The sequence below is a fragment of the Primulina tabacum genome, chromosome 13, assembly GCF_025594145.1.
Source record: "Primulina tabacum isolate GXHZ01 chromosome 13, ASM2559414v2, whole genome shotgun sequence".
Classification (NCBI taxonomy): Eukaryota; Viridiplantae; Streptophyta; class Magnoliopsida; order Lamiales; family Gesneriaceae; genus Primulina; species Primulina tabacum.
Window position 1 is genome coordinate 36,942,559 of NC_134562.1, and position 19,255 is coordinate 36,961,813.

The 19,255-nt window shown below is 36.4% G+C and overlaps 4 protein-coding genes across 4 annotated transcripts; 1 reads left to right on the plus strand and 3 right to left on the minus strand.

Annotated features, from left to right (window-relative positions):
* Nucleotides 1-384: 384 nt before the first annotated feature.
* Nucleotides 385-3,390, minus strand: LOC142521767 (rac-like GTP-binding protein ARAC1). The gene is made up of 7 exons (XM_075624959.1): nucleotides 2,905-3,390; nucleotides 2,303-2,390; nucleotides 2,034-2,143; nucleotides 1,851-1,914; nucleotides 980-1,044; nucleotides 782-847; nucleotides 385-682 (listed from the first exon to the last, which is right to left on the minus strand). The coding sequence occupies exons 1-7, from the start codon at nucleotides 3,001-3,003 to the stop codon at nucleotides 581-583; spliced, it is 594 nt and encodes a 197-aa protein (XP_075481074.1). The 5' UTR covers nucleotides 3,004-3,390; the 3' UTR covers nucleotides 385-580.
* A 675-nt stretch (nucleotides 3,391-4,065) lies between these two features.
* Nucleotides 4,066-7,253, plus strand: LOC142521766 (L10-interacting MYB domain-containing protein-like). The gene is given in 4 exon segments (XM_075624958.1): nucleotides 4,066-4,163; nucleotides 5,182-5,541; nucleotides 6,553-6,831; nucleotides 6,833-7,253. Coding segments are annotated over 3 exon segments (864 nt in total). The 5' UTR covers nucleotides 4,066-4,163; the 3' UTR covers nucleotides 7,058-7,253.
* Nucleotides 7,254-7,398: 145 nt separating this feature from the next.
* LOC142521764 (histidine kinase 1-like) lies at nucleotides 7,399-12,687 on the minus strand. Its single transcript, XM_075624955.1, is given in 15 exon segments — nucleotides 7,399-7,750; nucleotides 7,933-8,820; nucleotides 8,899-9,039; nucleotides 9,315-9,357; nucleotides 9,505-9,574; nucleotides 9,678-9,753; nucleotides 9,755-9,873; nucleotides 9,963-10,052; nucleotides 10,139-10,265; nucleotides 10,373-10,532; nucleotides 10,642-10,820; nucleotides 10,822-10,890; nucleotides 10,972-11,766; nucleotides 11,875-12,117; nucleotides 12,256-12,687. Coding segments are annotated over 15 exon segments (3,405 nt in total). The 5' UTR covers nucleotides 12,445-12,687; the 3' UTR covers nucleotides 7,399-7,534.
* Nucleotides 12,688-15,526: 2,839 nt separating this feature from the next.
* LOC142522238 (protein EARLY-RESPONSIVE TO DEHYDRATION 7, chloroplastic-like) lies at nucleotides 15,527-18,428 on the minus strand. The gene is made up of 4 exons (XM_075625465.1): nucleotides 17,388-18,428; nucleotides 17,004-17,170; nucleotides 15,895-15,979; nucleotides 15,527-15,826 (listed from the first exon to the last, which is right to left on the minus strand). Exons 1-4 carry the CDS (start codon nucleotides 18,290-18,292, stop codon nucleotides 15,640-15,642), a joined length of 1,344 nt encoding a protein of 447 aa, XP_075481580.1. The 5' UTR covers nucleotides 18,293-18,428; the 3' UTR covers nucleotides 15,527-15,639.
* Nucleotides 18,429-19,255: the final 827 nt, after the last annotated feature.

The window sequence follows — 19,255 nt, forward strand, 5'->3', positions numbered from 1 at the left end:
ATACTGATAGATTTGGATGATATGAGGCAAATCTTTTTTTTTAAAAAATATAATAGTAATAAAAAATAAAAATAAATAAAAGAACATGCGTTTTAGAAACTTATCATTCGAGAGGAATAGATAACTACCCCTACCCACTATTGATAAGCGATCGAAGGTGAACATCTTCGTGTTTACCAATCAATCCTCGTGAAACATTGTAAAGTTTATGCATCCAAATTAAAATCATAAAGCATGAATTTTAAAGCATTAAAAAGTTACTACAATGAAGATAAAATGTAACTAGGACCTGTTAATGTTAAGCAGAATCACAATTGTTGGTCTAGTTTATGCATAAGAAAAAGCTAATCGAAGTAAATTGGAAAAACGAAGTGGTCTAAATGGTGACTTAGCAATCAAAGATCAAATTCACTAACATAATTCCAAGCCAAAGCTATCAATAGAGATCACAGATAAAGAATCCAAGCCACCATTACTTTCATAGAGCCATCTAGTTCATTGGGATTGAAGTAGAAGCAAAAGAAAGGGAAATCGGGAGAAAATGACACTTGAAGAACAGTTATCCTTCTTCTAGTGCTGATCACAATATAGAACATGCCTTCTGAGCCTTACTCTTCTTTTTCTTTTGCTTGGGTGGCTGGAGCACGACTTTAATGGCAGAATCAAAAACTCCCTTGACATTCTGTGGCAAACACATAATAAAATAAGGACAATGTGAGCTGAGTATCTTGAAAGAAGATTTCTACAAACAAGAATTAGGAAAACAGGCCTCTGCACATACCTGTTGCGTTTTCGAACTGCATTCAATGTAAGCAGGAGCTCCAATCATCTTACTCAGCTCCTCACCCTTCAAGTTTGAATCAGAGTAACATAACGTTCAGAATAGGAGCAAGAATAAATAAGTGTTGTCTTTAGTGTTTGCGTGCAAATCAGAAGACAACAAGAGAAAAGTGATATTGGTCAGGCATTATAGGCTCACTTGTGCCGTAGTGATTGGTACAGCACCTGGATGGTCAACAAAGAACTGCTTGTCATCCCGAAGATCTAAATCCAAAAATGTTTAAGAATCAATAAATAAAATCTGTTTCACAAATTATGCACAAATTTTTAATTGACTATGGACAACAGATTTATTTTTTCCAACATGTAAAATATTTAAATTTGGGACGTATAAACAAAGAAAAGATGTACCATGCAAGAATTAAGAACAATAATGCTTTTCACATCTCATCAACAAGCTAATGACTGTCCACAAAAGCTTCCTCCATGAACGAAGCTTTACAGACTTGTGTAGACAACAGACCCATAAAGGGGGTAAAAAGTAACATAGCAATCAAATTTCAGGAAGATGGTGGAATTCATACCCTAGCACCAAAACCATTAACATCACAGGTACACTAATTCCATCTGAGCTGCTTTTTTCTATAGTCCGCTTATCCAGAGGAAAAAGATGTTTTTTAACTAATTACTAAACGAGGAAACATAGTAACATCAAATTAAAAACACCAGCAGTGTTAAACCTTAGCCAGTAAAAATGTCACAAACAACAACAGTGAGCAATAAAATGATAGCAGAAGACTAAATCATACTTTCCGCCATAATTTTCATTGAATATAACTTATAGCAAATAAAACTACCTTAATCTACAGGCAATATATTACTCGAAATAATTTTTGTCCGGATAGCTGGAGCACAGAAGCTAAGCATCGAAAATCATCAACACCTATGAGTTTTAGCTGTGACTTACAAGAGCATCTTTCTCCATCTGTATTCACATATAATACCTAATGGTGTCGCTTGTGTTGTTTACAGTGGCCTCAGTTTGGAGGGTATATGAATAAAAATCTCACCGAGTTTTGTTCCAACAAGAACTATAGGGACACCAGGGGCATAATGCTTCAGTTCAGGAATCCACTGGCAAAATAAGCGAAAAAATTACTTCATCAATAAAAAAGAAACAGCTGCGAGTAGAAGGGAAAAGAAGGAAGTAGACAAAGTAAGAGAAAGCAAATGAACAGAGATCAAGTAATAACCTTCTTGGAGACATTTTCATAGCTGGCCTTGCTAATGAGAGAAAATGCCAAAATGAAAACATCAGCTCCACGATAACTCAAAGGTCTCAACCTATTATAATCCTCTTGTCCTGCTCAATAAAATTTAAAAATGAAAGTTCATGAAAGTACAACAAAAATACGCAAAAGTTAACGAATTTCTAAGATTATAAAGACAATTAACAAAATCCGAAAAAGTATAAGAAGCTTTAGTAAGTAAACATTTTGTGAAAGATATGTCTAGGGCCCACCTGCAGTATCCCATAGGCCAAGGTTAACCGTGCTTCCATTGACAACCACATTTGCACTGAAATTATCGAACACGGTTGGCACATAATCCTATTTCATTTCACCATGTGAATCAGGTAAAAATCATATATCAACTTTTTCATAGGAAAACAACATAGCATCAAATTCAAATCCAATTTGAATAAAATATTCCGGGTATGATTGCACAATAATAGGAGAATCCACATATCGTTTGAAGACAACTATTGCAGTTCCTACATGACATACATCACTGAACAATGAAGATACACAATCTTCCACTTGATCTAACAAAGATATTCTTCAAAAAGATGGAGAATTTCACATAGACCACAAAGTAAATGTAGAAAAAGACAGGATCTTCACAAAATCATTCGAATTCCCATCAATGATATCAACTCCAAATTCAAAATCATAAACACAGGACAGGGAAATGCAGGCCCAATATAATATTTATCATTTCAAGCTATTTCTCAAGAACAAAGGAAATCATAACAAATCGTAAATGTTTACACAGATCACAGAAAGAAAAATCATCCAAAAACAACAAATATCCGCAGAGTTAAAGCATATATAAATGGCAGACCGTGGGGAAGGTGTTGCTGGTGTAGGAAATCAAGAGACAGGTCTTGCCGACGGCACCATCACCTACTGTCACACACTTGATGAATCTCGAGGCGCTCATTCTACGCAAATGAAAACTCCCCCTTCAACACACGCACACAGAACACAACACACTATCTCTCGGTCTCTCCCTTGATCTCTCTTCCACTCAGATCTTCTTCAGAAGACCTGACGCAATAGGTAGTTATGAAAAACACCCAATCGCACATTAATGCATCAATTGCATGCTAAAAAAGTCGAACATAATCCCGATTTTTCCATCTATTCCACCCTTCAATCGAAAATAATGCGTGGCAAATGATCAATTCCCAACCATAACCCTAACTGACAAAGAATGAGAGCAAGAGGAAAAAGGAGAACATGGGGGGTGGACATCTAGAGAGAGAGAAAATTGAGCATGAACAGGGATGAAGTGATCACAAAATAACAAGATTTACCCGCCAAATACTGCCCTTGAATCGGTCCTCTTAGGCACTTTTCAAATGGGCCGCCTAACGGTTTTTCTTCTCGGAGAAACATTTAAATGGGCCAATTATTGGGCCTCCAGGTGTAGGAGTTATGGGTAATGTTTTTGGGCCTATCATCGTTGTTTTGTCTATACATGTCACGTATTTGATAATGTATTACTCTTTTTATTTAATTAATATTAATATTAGGCGATTAGCTTAAAATTTTGCACAATTTATTTGAAATTAAGCCAAAGAAAACTTATATATATATATATCAGGTATAAAATATTAGAGTCATATTTATTATTATTGATGTAGATACAAATTTGATAATTTTTGAATTACAACTTAAAAATCAAGATTATGAATCGTTCTGTTTTTCATACAAGTTGATGCAACTTTGCACCTGACACGCCCGCAAATCTCTAAATATTGTACAAACAATATTTGAGAGTTGTGGACATCACGTTCTATTTATGATACAGTGACATAAATCTCGTACTCGAGTTCGATCTCAAGTTATAACGAAGTAACCTTTGCCTCATGAATCCACAAAATTTGTTTCGAGAGTATTAATATAAAGTAAATGATAATGATAATATTTGTTGCATTCCACGAGAAAAAAAAAAGAAAGTAAACCCCTTGGGAAAGAAGTGCAAATATATAAATACAGGGGGACGGAAATGTAATTAAATGAGAAAGAGACGAGAAATTAAATGGACAAAAAACAAAAATTCAGCCAAACCCAAGTGAAATTCTCATTCACTTTAAGGTTTGAAGCTCTTCGCTTCCATTTTGTACAGTTTTTTGTTCCGTAGTGTATGCGTATTTTATGTGCTCTGAGTGCTTTATAGTCTCTGTTTATTTGTCCCAACGCTTATGTTCGGTCTGTATTTTTTTTTTTGGGTGGGGGGTGTTTAGTGAAGAACATTTCTTCTTTTTTATTTTCGGATTGTGACAATGTTCCAAATTGTCAGTTTGAAGTAATTCGTTGGATTCTTTATTGCAAATGCCAATCAGGTTTATTTTACATTCTAGCTTTGCTCTTGTTCTTTTTCAGATGTACATATTTAAAATTTTTTATTTGTAGCTGTTTATTGAAATTCGACTTTCGATCAATTTCTAATGATTAAATGTAAAGAAAGGCCTTTTAATGGTGTAATCTTGTTTTTTCTGTCAAATTTTTGAGTTCGTTTGATTTAATGTTCCTCATATTTTTAACATCTTATTACTATTATAAAGTCCAAATAAGAGCGTATAATACATGTGTAATTAGAAGTTTTCTGTTGCTTGGTCTATTGGGAATTCTGCAGACTCTTCATAGAGGTGTGTGGGGAATGCTAAATTAGTTTGTGACTGTATTTTCAGGCTGACGTGAGTAGAATTGTTTTTATTTTTCTTTTCTTTTTTAAAATTGAACAAAGTTCCTTATGTGTATGCTCAGCTCAGCTCAGCTGTCGATTTTCTCTGTGTTTGAGTTCAGGCAACACCAACATTGATTTTGTATTGTTGTTTCCAGATATGGTTTCTAGTAATATTTTGGGGTTTTTTTCTTCATTGTGGAGTTTTTTTTATAAATTTATTTCTGACATTTTGATGTGAGGAACAAAAATTGGGGAAATTTGGGAGTTTATGCAAAAGAAACCAAATATTTGTTCAGTTTCTTGTCATTGTCATTTTGTCTGATATTGTTCTTTATTAAGACACCACTACGTGATCAGTCTGTTCTTACTTCCCCCCTAATTTCTCCCTCCATTCATTGTTTATTTGTTTTGATGGTTGCCTGCTAGATGACAAGCCGCATAACTCGATCAAGGAAACCACAGCCTGTTCAGCAGCTTGAAAATCAAGTACGGGCCAAGTGGACACCATCTTTAACTAAGACATTGGTTGACTTGATGATGGACCAGATTCAGAAGGGAAATAAATCAAATAAAACTTTTAGCAAGAAAGGGTGGAAATTCATTTGTGATGACTTCCGTATACAAACAGGTTATTGGTGGGATAATGAACAACTGAAGAGCCGTTATATTGCCTTGAGGAAGCAGTATATCAGTGTTAGGTCGCTACTCAGTCATTGTGATTTCCAGTGGGATGAAACTTCTGGTAAAATCACGGCAACGGATGAAGCATGGGTTCAATACATCAAGGTAGTTGCTTGCACCTCTATTATTTTCATTCCCTGGTACAAAATTTTACGTGCTGCTATGAGGAATCATGGTTGTGAGTCACTCTTAATTGTGGCTAACCAATGTTTTCGATTATCAATTTTCTTCCCATGTTATTTTATGTTGACATTAAGGCATGCCTAATCACAATTATTAATATTCTAAATGCACATCTTAGAACATTATATGAATTATGTGTCTTGATTTCAAAGAATCGTGTGGATAAACTTGTTACATAGGTAATCAGCCAAATAACTAAATGGGCGATAGCAAACTTGTGAATTTTTCTCCAGTTAGGTCATATTTGCATAATGTTTTCAAGCCTGTGGGGGAAGGTGTTGTCATTTTTAACATTGCTCTGCTGTTGTCAGCGTCCCTAGCATTAGAAAAAATTGAAATAACAAGTGGATTTCGAGTGTTGCATATTTGGGGTTTTGGTATGGAAACAATAGAACTACATCATCTCTACTTTCATGTTCTACTTTTATTTGATGATATATGGTAGATTGGTAGTCATAATTATGATGTCTCTTTACTTTTCATGTTTGGTTATGATCTTATTCAGCGTGGTTCGAGGCGAAATCTCCTGAGCAACTTGCTATGGTGTGATGAATTTTTCTGAATAAAGTGTCTTTTTTTAATATCTTTTTAAATGAAGAATCATATTTCCCTTTTAACAAATATAATATTTTAATGAATATTTGTCTTTTTTTTCCCTCTAAGGCAATAGTGCAAGTCCGGCAATCCAAATGAATTCAAGTGTGCTTATGTAATACTGTCGTGAAACTATTATTTTCATTTTGCTTTCTTGGCAAAATTGCACTGGTATATATTTCCCTGAATGCTGCTGGTTTTCTATTTTTTGGCCATTTTGACAAATGTGCCATTAATATTTGACATCATTCAACAACATATTGAAATCATAGAATCTCCAAGTGAAGAAAGATTGCGATTGCTTTCCATGAAAATATCCTAATAGAACATGCCAATCAGGAACATCCTGATGCCGAGGCTGTGCGGAGTACAGGCTGCCCCATGTACAATCAGCTGCATATAATATTCGTTGAACCAGAGATTTCTGGAAAACACAATAAGTCAACCAAGGAAGGTGAAGAAACTCCTGGTTCAGTCCTTCAACAACATTTGAGCATTTCAGCAGAAGAGCTATCACCATCAGGATCAGATAAATATGCTGATTTGGCAAATCGTAAGAGAGGTCGCGGAGGAATAGAAATTGGTATTGCAAAAGGTATATTGGAGATTGCCTCTGCCTACAAAATTCAGAGCAGATGCTATAAAGAAGCGAAATGAAGAGTTTTCAATAACTGATTGCATCACGGCATTGGATGAACTAATAGGTGTTATTAGTGATCAAGTTTATTTTGGTGCACTGGACTTATTCACCAACCGTAACGCGAGGGAGACATTCTTAAGTCTCAAAGTGGAAAAGCGATCAATATGGTTACAGGGAAAGTGTTTGTGCAATAATATCCCTTAGTATCTTTGGTTATGTTTCCATGTACATTAACATATGTTAGATTGGAATGTTTTTTCTTTTTCCGATTTAACCCAAGTTAGATGAAGGTTAAAATTCTTATTTCAGAGAAAAATTGAATTAGTAAGTTTGATATAAATTATGTGCAGTTCAAGAATGAATACTGGCTGAAGTGGGCATGCTGAGATTAGCTTCATTTTGTCTCCATTGAGAAGCTAATTAGAGTTGATGTAATTTCAGTAGTCTTGATGTAATTTAATTACATGCTGTTATCTTATTCCAAAATTTACAATCCTTTTCGTGACCCAAATTCGAGATATATATCGTAAGAAATCAATATCGAATATTGGATTATGGTTACAGGGTTGTATGAACAACTGCTACTAATTATTGTCTGCACATTTACAATTTCCGTCTTAACATTTCTACAAAAATCAAGCACTCGATGTGGCTTGGAAGGAAGGGTACAAGGGTCAGATTTTAGACCAGTCTCTTGGTCAAAAAAAGGATAGTGGAAACCATTAGTTTGCGGTCGATTGGCTTAGTTAGATAAGCATCCATTCCCACTTCCAAGCATTTAGCTTCATCCGAAGACATTGCATGAGCAGTCAATGCAACTATGGGGACGTGCCAACCGGTGCTGGATTCGAGTCTTCTGATAGCTTTTGTTGCTTCATACCCATCCATTTTTGGCATCTGTGTTTTTATGCAAAGATAAAATAAGATGTCAGTTTCTTTGAACATTATAACCAAGATTTTGACTCTGTGAAAGTTACTATTTTTCCAAAAAAATATAATTTAAGATATAAAATTTAAGGGGACGACTCCCCCTCCCGACCTCTCTTTGGAATCAAGAAACTACCAGTATCTAAACTTACTTGACAATCCATCAAAATCAAGTCGTATGGCAACGATTCTGTATGACTAGTCGTGCAGTTTACATGAAGCACTTCCTCTCCATATTCATGGGATTGGATCGGTTTATTAAGAGCATCAAGGACCTGTATTCCATCTCCTACAACGACTACTTTTGCTCCCATTTTTTCCAACATTATAGTTGCGACCCTCTGAAGTACCAATGTATCTTCTGCAAGAAGTATGTGTAGACCATCAAGAGGATTTTTGTCATTGTCAACCCTGTGGGAGCACACGGAACTTTGATCTTCAAGATTTGATTTATTCGAATATTGTTCTTCCACCATTCTTCTCACTGAATTAGTCCTTTTAAAACACTCATTTTCCGACTTCTCTGAATCATCAGAGCTGGTAGAACCCAAGTGAAGAGTATTGATTTCAAGAAATTCGTGAATCTGTGACGCATTAGAATTGTTTTCCCCTGTGACAGATTCAAAAATCTGGATCATTTTTGCTTTGTATAGAGGCCTGTTGATCATTAACAAGTGGCCCCGTTTCCGGAGTTCAGCCTTGATGGCATTCGAGGTGTCATGGTTCAAGATCCAAGCAAAACTGGCTTGTCCACGGTATTTGTCTAGAAAATCAAGCTGTTGCTTCCATATTTCTGTGCTCAAGTCAAGAAATCCTATGTCGATTATTATGATGAAAATTGAGCTGATACTTCCCTGGAAATTTGAATCGTGAGGATTCGAGTACTTGGTATGCGAACTTTCGATAATGCTTTTGCAGGGTTCTTGAAGATTTAGCGTAAGATCATTCCAATCAGATGCTTCGTGGGTCTGAACTCCATTTTCTTGTAACCATTGAGTCATAAGCAATCTAGTCATTCTGCCACTGAGTGCAAGAAACACCTGTATTTTTTTGGGTTATGCATTTGAATTTGGGTAGTTTTATGTGGGATGTATTCAGGGGAAAAATGTGACACTTACAGTCAAGTTGTGCTGTTTCAGGTTGAATTCGTACTGTCTTTTCGTTCTCTCCTCGGGTGTATTAAGAAGCATATATAGCTGCATCATGGTTCCCGGTCCGTTCTTCTTCACCACTTTGATTTCTCCATTCATCTTATTCACCTGTTAAGAATTCTCTACTCATTTAACGCACTCAAGAAAGTCACGACCTTTCAGCGATTCCATAAAAATTCATGATTAATGAGTTTGGAAGATTATTGCCCCTAACAGACTGACGGGTCTTTTAAGTTCTGATATTTTATTAGCTTATAGTCCAACATATAACCAGATATAGTTGTGGATCATATGAGAGGTAAACAGTGATTGTCTCCCCAATTAAAATGACAAGTTTTAATATTTGAAATGCAAGTGCTCCCTCACAAAATTTATTAACTCACCAAGGTCCTTACAATGCAGAGGCCTAAACCAGTGCCACCATGCCTGAAATAATAAAAAACTATTTATTATATTCCCTCATATGGAGCTTTCTTAATAGATACTTAGGAAACTTCCTTGTATTTGATGAGCTTCTAATTTACTATTCTGCTGCATTGAATCTCACTTCTAAACCATGAATAAGCTACTTACAATCGAGTTGTTGACGGATCAGCTTGCTCGAAACTCTCAAATACAGATTCCCATTTGCTTGGATCAATCCCTGAGAATCACAAGAAAGGCCAATCATCAGATTATAAGTAGAGAAAAAGCTTGTGCCTCGGCAAACGATGTATGCATCACAAACACAACTGTATTATTCGTACCACAACCAGTGTCATCAACTTCAAACCAAAGAATCGTTTCATTTCCTTTCTTGGAGCATATCTGTTCATGGCATAGTTTCCCGCTTTCGTTTCGTTTTATGTGCACGCCATGACTCCTTTTGATTAAGTGATAAATTTCTTGTGCTATTATCAGTATCTACAGTCTCACACCATCCTCGCAGAATAATGTATCCCGCTGTCACAAGCAAAGGGTAGTAAAATCAATTGGTCCAGAAAATCCCTTGGTTTTGTTTTAAATTTTTAGTTAAATTAACTACGGCTTACAAGTTGTAAACTTAATGGAATTGCTAATAAGGTTGGAAAAAATTTGAAGAACTCTACCAGAGTCTCCCAGAACCACTTTCGGCATATCATCTGTAACAAGGAAGCATTAGTAAAATAGTAAAATTTGCGTAGAACTTAAAGGTGAGTCACAGACTTGGGACAAAAAGGGATCATACCCGAAATATCAAGAATTGTCTCTACGTTGTGGTTGATACACTGGACAGAGAACATGTCGATTAGCCCTTCAAGTTCTCGGCTTAAATCAAACTCATTTTCTTCCAGTACCAGTTTCCCAGATTCAACCTGCAGTGGTTTCAGATGAGAGCTATTTATCATTTCCTAATATGCTGGAAAAGTCACATGTCTGAAAAAAAAATCAAGTAATATTCTCTTTTTCTCTGATGTCTCACCTTACTAAGATCTAAAATGTTGTTGAGAAGCCGGAGTAAAGCCGTGGAACATTTACGAATTTGAGTAATCATCGAATGTTGTTCATTTTTTAGACAGTCGTCTGTCAAAAGTATATCCAGCAATCCAATCACAGCTGCCATTGGGGTTCGAAGTTCATGGCTATGACAAAAGAAAAAAGTACGTATTGTAATCTCAAAGGAGTTGTTATTTTTCTTTCCGTTAAACGATCTAAATCTGGACAAAAAGGTCGTTTCCAAAGACACCCTACCTCATATTTGCTAAAAACTGGCTTTTGTAGTTGCTTGATGCTTCTGCCTTTCTTCTTGCATCCAAATGTTTTATTAGTTCAGCCCTCAGATTCATCTCTTTTGAAACTCCATTTGTCAGTATAAAGATGCAGATACATCCAACCACCAGGATGCACACTGAAGCTGATATTAATACCCTTCAGAGTTTTGAAAGCTTTTTCATCAACTTTTCCCATTATATATTTTCTTGGAATGATTATAACCCCAACCTGTAAAAAGTTGTTTGACAAAAATAAGAACGGACAGGGAGACCCTTCAAAGATTTATAAAAAGGATAAACCAAAATTTACCATAGGAAGCCTTTTCAAGTTCAAGAAAAAGGAATCTATGTAATACAGTTGGTGCCCAAGCTTTGCATTTTCTATATGAACTTCTTGACTAGGAGGAAATTTGTCACCATAAGCTTTCTTTAAGTGCTCAGCTCCAGATCGTATCACGGTATCCTTAGAATCAACAGCCATAGTGAGCTTTGGCCCTGTCGTAGAATTCATGAGTAGAGGTGTATCAGTCGAAGTAGCAATAAGCCAACCTTCTTGAGAAGTCAAATAAATGTGGCCACTGTGGAATTCAACTAGATCTTTCATCAACTGTCCGACACTGGAAAGTGCTGTAGTAACACCCACAACAGCCACTATACTGTCGTGGGATGGATCCCAAACCGGTAAAGCTGCGGAAAGTAATGGCGAGTCTGCATATTTGCTAACAGCTATATGCCAAGAAGCGGTACCATCAGGAACCTGTGAAATACCAGCGATATTTATAAACTGATCTGGTGGGATAGGTGTCGGTTTTCCAGTTTTTTCACCGGTCAAAGGATTCAGAGGTTCTCGGTACCAAATTGCAGAAACATTTCCTCGTATGGATTGGTCGTTCCATCCATGATGAGGCAACAGGGAATTAGTATCAGACGAGCTGCTTATTGAGTAATTAACAAGATCAGAGAATATGTAGTATGTGCTGTTACTCTTCCTATTTCTATGGAAAGCCTGGACAAAACCATTTCTATAACTCAAAGTGATGGAATTTAGAGCCGTGCTGCTCGCAAATAATGCCCATGTAAAGTCCCTCATAACCTCATAAAGCTGCTGCGAAATCAACATATTGCCAAAAATGGATGGTTAGTGAACACTTTCATTCAAATCAGAGAATCATCAGTTAAACTTCTCAAAGAAAAAAGGCAGCTTATCAAGAACCTCGATTTGCTGTGCTTGATTAACGGGCTTGTTATAACGTCTGATAACGGACTCAGAAAGCTTAACCTGAGCAGTTGCAACTTCGACAGTAGAATTAAGAATGTTCCACATGCGCAAAACGGGCCTCTGCAGAAGCTCGTGTCGAAGTCCACACGCCAAGGAGTTGAGTGATTTTGTTGTATAGACTCTAGTGATATGCCATGTTAGTAAAGTTAACAAGCCTATTAAAAATGCCAACATAACCTGCACGATCATAGCAACAAATTAATGGAACACGAGATCAGAGTAGACGCAGCACTGGGAGTTTCAATACCAACTTTAGTCTCTTGATAGTACTAATGGCTCTTAGATGAGAGTTTCAGAGGAACAAAAATTACATACCATGATAGCGAGACGAACAACAAAGACACTATAATATGATGATGAAAGACAAAGGGTACTTTCATCTTGAATCTCTTCTTCTACATCTCTTTGGTAAGATTTTCCGCATCTAGGAGAAGTGATATATCTTTTGATATCAGTGGAGAAGCGACAGATTCTATTAAAGACTCTTCCATGTAAGCACCCCATTAATGTAATAGCGTTATAGCCAAGGTAGTACAAGATTTGGAATGAAAATGGGAGATAAACAGTGAGGTGAAAAACTTGTTGAAGAAGTTGCGGTGGAGATAAATAGAGGAAACGAGTTAAAGAAAAGAGTGTTAAGAATAGAAACTTGGATTCCCACTTATCAAGACAAAGGTGGCTATGCTTTGTGTTTTCAAACAAGTGGGATTTGTAGTGTTATACACTTGTTCCTAATCCAAGATATTTCCTTCTTTTCAACTTTTTAATACAACTTTTAGGTTGTGGTACTTTAAAAATAATATTCAATTGTGTTTTGGCATTGACCATGGGTAACATGTTGCACGACAGTAATATTGCATTTAAGCCTTTAGCAATGAAATGTTCGTCGTAGTTACATATTATACAATACACGACATGATATATATTATTCTTTTTTATACATATATATATATATCATAATTTTAATTGAAAATTTGTTTTTTCATAATTTATTTATCCATCCATTTATATCCTACCTTTTATGCTAAATTATTTCCATACATAATATCACTACATGTTTTTTTTTCTTTCCTTTTTTAAAAAAAATGAAATTAAATGATATTTTTGGCATGACCTAAAAATTAAGAGTTTCGGTAAATTTTAATCGTGATAATAATTAATTAATTATTGAAAAACACTAAGCGTAACTTCTCCACGTCACACGTGTTTATCCTACATAATAATATAAAATTAAACATGTTCTAGAAAAGGAAGCTAAGAGAGAACTGAAAATCTACTCATCGTTCAAAGGTGTCATTGCATAGGAGCATTTGGGGGAATTAGGAAGAAGCTTATTTTATTACTATTATTCTCTTTTATGGGCCACACAATCACCCATTATCCATGTTCGGTGAAAATAAATTACTCATGCAGCCCCTACGGGATATATGTACAAGGCAAAAACTTGTGTGAAACGATCTCACATGTTGTATTTTGTGAGACAGATATCTTATTTGGGTCATCCATGAAAAAGTATTACTTTTTATTCTAAGAGTATTACTTTTTATTGTGAATATTAGTAGGGGTTGACACGTCTCACATATAAAGATTCGTGAGACCGTCTCACAAGAGATTTACTCATACGTATAATTACTGTGTTACTTATTTACCCACATAATGTGTTTTGAGCGTGGCCAATAGTATATGTTTTATTATACATGCAAAGCATGTAGCTTAAGGTAATAATCATGAACAATGTCCTCATTTCATCACATGATGAGTGGCTTGCGAGCCCACAATTTCTCGTGGCCTATCGAGCATCATCCACTCATATTCTTGAGTCGGCACACTAGGAGAAAATTAAATCCATACCTACCCTAATCCATTAATTGAAATAAATCGAAAGATAACAAACTTTATTTGTCTCCAATAGAGTAGTGTTCAGATGCCTGCGTCCATTTCTGTCGAGGAACAAAAGAAAATGCATGGATCATTTGGTGTATATATACCGATTAGGTTCATGATCATAGGAATCATTTAACCTTCAACATGTATTTGAACAACTGTTTCTATACTACTCCAGAAGTTCTTTCATTGTTGGAGCATAGCCTTTCAGTATGGGAAAAATGGGGGTGTAAACCTCTAATTTTAACGAGACAAACTACAAGGAAGCCCCTTAAAGTTGATAGTCGATGCTGATGTAAGCCAAAATGACGCCACAATCAACATCAGCCGACTTTCTGATGTGGCTCACTGGTCGGTTTCCAGTGTCTAAAAGTGAAAAATAAGATATCTAATATAATCATTTGTAGTAGATTAGATATTGATTATAAAAATATAGATGGCTACTTTAGCGATAACCATGAGTTCATACAATATTGTCAAGTTGAGAAATGCTGAGGATACCACGCCATTAAAGTTTATAATATACAATTGTATGGACAATAAAGCAAGAAAGCAAAACAATTTAAATGCATTTTCAGGAAGACGAATATACATAATTTACAACGATTTCTCATCCTGATGCGATTCAGCACATCTTTTTAGGTTCATGAACCAAGCTAGATCTGCACTATCACTCCAAAGTGAAGATATGCCACAAGTCTAGATTCTTCTACGAAGTTTATTAAAAATAGCTGGTCTGACAAAAGTTGGGGTGAGCATTCGTAAATAAAAATTATGTACCTTAATTGTATTAATTATTCTTAAACTTTATCACTAATCCACATTATTTGACTCTGAGGTTGATAAGCATTTGAAGGTACGTATCAACTTTATGAATTGGTTTTCTTGAAGAGCAGGATTCACTGAATTAGAGTTGAAGTGTTATGGGGCAGGCTTATATGGAATGAAACTGCATTAAATCCCAAAGTTGTAGGTTCTAATTTTATTTTTATATATTCATGTATACATGCCAAGGATGTATTAGCCTAATGACAAGGGCGAGGCCCAAAACTGGGTCTTTGATTCAAATCTCACTTGTGTGGGTGGTATAGGCAGTTCATATAGCTAATCCCAACATCCCTATTTATCAAAAATATATATATAAACACAGCATACGACACATGCAACAGATATCTCTGTCGTGCACTAGAGTTCGGATGCATAAAAGAAAAGAAAAGCAACTGCCAACAAGAGGAATAGTTCTAGTTAAACAAAGAAACTTTATTGTCTTTCTAATTATCACAGGAGAAAAATCCCATCTAATGAAGATTAAAAAAAATGTCAAAACGGATATGCGCAGGTGGTGAAGAATAAGATTGATATGAGTTGAAGCAATCACGTAGGACAGCCAAAAAGTTACCTTTTGAATCCTTGAGCCATGATTCGGGTAGTTCATGACCATACTTCCATCACTGACATGACAATATTATCCTGAACTTCAAAGGCTTTCGGTAACCACTCCACCGCCAGGGTGCAGATGACTTCGCTGATAAAAATCTCACTAATTCATACACAAAAATTATAATGATCAAATAATAAATTAAAACTAAATTTTGGATATAAGAGGATCCTTTGTAAATGGAAAAGCAATTTACAAGGTCGATCCGGCACACCACTTTGTGACAGCAGCTAATTCAAAATATGATTGCAATGAACAGATAGAGACTCTAAAAGAAACAATTAGAAAAAATGTATCCCTTTATTTTGGGTACCGTTTCTTAACATAAGAGAATCTGATAGCAATTCAGAACCAATTTAACAATACAATATCTTTTACTAGGAGCGCTTCCCCTTCATTTCAGTAGCAGCAGATTCCGCAGCTGACTTGGCCAGGGCAGTGGGCTTTAGTACACTTTTCGGATTGAGTGCCTTCCTAATCTTAAACACAGTCCACGCAGTTCCTATGGCATGCCCTGCAGCATCTAATCCCTCACTTGTTGCCTTACCCGCCTCTTCACCATACCTTCAAAAGGGGTAACAAATTTTTACGCAGTACGCAAAGGGAATCAAGATCAAATATGGTGAAGTTACCTGTGGGTGACAAGTCCTGTTGTCACAGTGGAAGAGGTTGACATCACATTCTTGCCAGCTACTTCAACAGCATCACAGATTTTGCCTGTCATAAAATAAATTTCATCCGATCAGACAAAAGTGAGCTGCAAGTTAGCAATTTTCTCTAAACGCTACTGATGACGCAACCAGAGAGCTAAATTAATCCAAGAGCAAAGGTTCACTCCGTAAGAGGCTTAGAGCAGGATTATCTGGACTAGCTTCCAGACGATACGTATTAAAGCAAGGTGCACCATCTGAATCTGTCGAAAGGACCCAAAGGAGGGGGGAAAATAGGTTAGACATTCACCGAAAGTCATATTGTCATTATAGGTAGATCATTGCCTCGATAAATCCTTAAACTGGCTCGTTATCTACTTTCCCTAGTTAAAAAAACTATTCTCTCTCTTGAAGTAAAGTGCAGACCGATGCCAACTTCTTCAGTGCATCTTTTAGATGTTTCATTTGTTTTTTCTTGTTTTTCTTTGTTCCTAGATTGTAAATGGGCGTACCATGAAAGGCCCAATTACTAACTCGCAGATTGAAGATAGTGAAATCTGTTACGAACTAATTCACCAACTCAAAGGTTGTACTCAACCGGAAATTGAACATTTAATCACAAAATTTTGGCAACAAATATTAACTGAAAGTAAATCGAAACAATAAGCAAACATCTGAGTCGAAGAACTCAGCCAAGGAAAACAACACTTTTACAAGAGTAAAGACAACAATTCTCCTGCCCTAGAGCTAGCCAGCAAATAAATGGAAAAAAACGATTGATGGATAATCCCCACTAACAAACTCTTGTCTTATATATCCTCCACTCCAATTTTTCAATCTTTCCCATTCTTTAAGTTACTTTTCTAGTGTATTCTTTATGATTAATAGAATGGTCCTGCCTCTATATGCCCAATGTATTTGAGTCTGTGCACAAAATCACTAAATCTCGTGTTCTAAAAGTGAAATGATGAATCAGAAACATTCAGTGATTGATTGAAACTATGCTAACAAGTAACAACCCAACCTCCGAAGTAGAATGCCTAGGGAATTACAGCAAGAAGATAATGCAATGGAATGGATAGTTCACATACTAAATCCATCTAGAGAAGCTAAGATAATTTCCCCCGGCAATAAACCAAAGAATTTTTTTCCGATTTTTGAGTTAGCGATGGAACCCGTGAAGAATCCTGTAACCTTCACAGCTCCTGTAAGGACCCCCGATGCAACCTTTTCTGTCATCTTTGTCACCCTCTTTACCCTGAAGAGGACAAGCCAATGGCAACAAATTATTTCCCATATGCATCCAAAGTTGAAATCATTCTCTGGATATTATAATGACTAATGTGAGACCAGTGTGTGACAGGAAAAACAAGCTAAAAAGACAATATTGGGAGACCATACGGCTATTAACTGATGTGGTGAACCTAAAAAATCAAGAAACAATCCAAATGCTGACATCTAATAAAAAAACAAACCTTTTGATCCTCTTTAAAGTGTTGGGATCAATCTCAGCTGTACCCCCTGGAGCCATCCTCTTGATCATAATATCATTTCCCTTCTTAAGTCTATCTACGGTCACATCCCCACACCACAATACTCCCTTAATCAGCTGCCCTGACCCTGCCGCAATCAACCTTGCCGCTGTCCCACTATACTCCTCCACGTTTGGCGCCAAGATCGTCCAGTATGCCGCACACTGCCCCTCTACTGCTTGCTTCTTGTTCCTGTCAGTCTTCAAATCATTTAACGATACATCTCTGGCCGCCACTCCCCCCTCCACCAACACAGCTTTCTCATTCACCTTATGCACTGAAAAAGTACAGTAAGTCTCCAAAATCACGTCCAACTCCTTCAGCAAACCTTTCTGCCCCTTGGAAACAATAGTCAACCCGTAACTCAACATTGCACTCCCTGGGTTATTGCTTTTGTTGAGGTTCTTCTTCTCCTCCTCGTCGCTGGAGTCTGAGTCCTCCGTTTGCTGTGGAGGCTTAAAGGTGAAGAAATAATGTGAAGAGTCCAGCTTGACTGCGGAAAGGTCCTTGGTTAACGGCCATTGAATGTCGTCGGATACAGCAGCGAGGGCAGCAACAGTGTTACTACCCTGGCGCAGACGGAGGATCCGGAGATCACCGGTGGCGAGCTCGACGGAATATTCACTATCTATCAAGTGAAGGATGGCCGCAGATATCGAAATGAGGGTTTCCTCGATGGTCTCGGGAGGAGCGGATGGGGGATAAGGATAGGTTTCGGGTTCATTTCCGTCAGGGAAAAGGTTCTCGACGAGGTCTTTCGTGTCGATGGTGGGGTAGAGGCCGACGGAGGACGAATTGTGGCGGGACGGAGAAGTTCCGAGGTTTGGATCGCTGATTCGAGGGTACATTGGCGTTGAATTTAGTGGGACGCGCCGTAAAGCTTTCAGTTTGGGCAAGGAGGCTGAAGATCCGGGGGAGAATCAAACGATTGATTGGTACAGTACAAAGCAAAGTACAGTGGCACTTCGCTATCAGTTCAGTTCAAGTTCAGTTCATTCGAATGTTTAATTTAAATTTTTATTTTTCGGAATTTTAACTTATGGAAAAAAAATCTAAAAAAACTTATTAAAAATAATTTATTTTAACTTTTATTTTTACATTTTCAAATAAAATATTTACAAAAAAATTAATTTATATAAAAAATCTAAAAAACTATTAAAAATAGAGAATTTTCAATTTTTATAAAAAAAAAATAGATCACACGAGTACTAGTTAAATATTATAAATAACACAAAATTTTTATATGAGATCATCTCATATATTAATTTTGTGAGACGAATCTACAACCCGACTCGGTCTATGATATATGTCAATTGTATTATTTTTCTTTGTAAATATAGATCATGTCACCTCGTCTCAGATATAGATTTGTGAAATCGTCTCTCGATCATTACTTACTATACACAAAAACTCTTATGAGATTGTCTCACGTATCAATTTTGTAATGCAAAACTCCTATCTAATCCAACGACACATGAAATTTTTTTTTAATAAGATATAGATCAAGTCGATCAATCTCACGAATATAAATCTATGAATGATTCTCACAAAAAGAATACAACCGTCGTTTGAATACACAAATTCATTATATATATGTTCATTCATTTTAAATCGAAAACATTTACTAATTTAAATCAAATGACCACCTAATCAAGTCCCAATTTAATTTTCGCAAATACAAGAAAACATTTTCCAGAAGTACCACACCGAAACCCCACCGGCACGTCCCTGTTTTGTATCTCCACTGTCGACACAATTACTCCGCAATACCAAGGATCTCCCCGGGAACCCCCACCCCTCCCAACTTGATC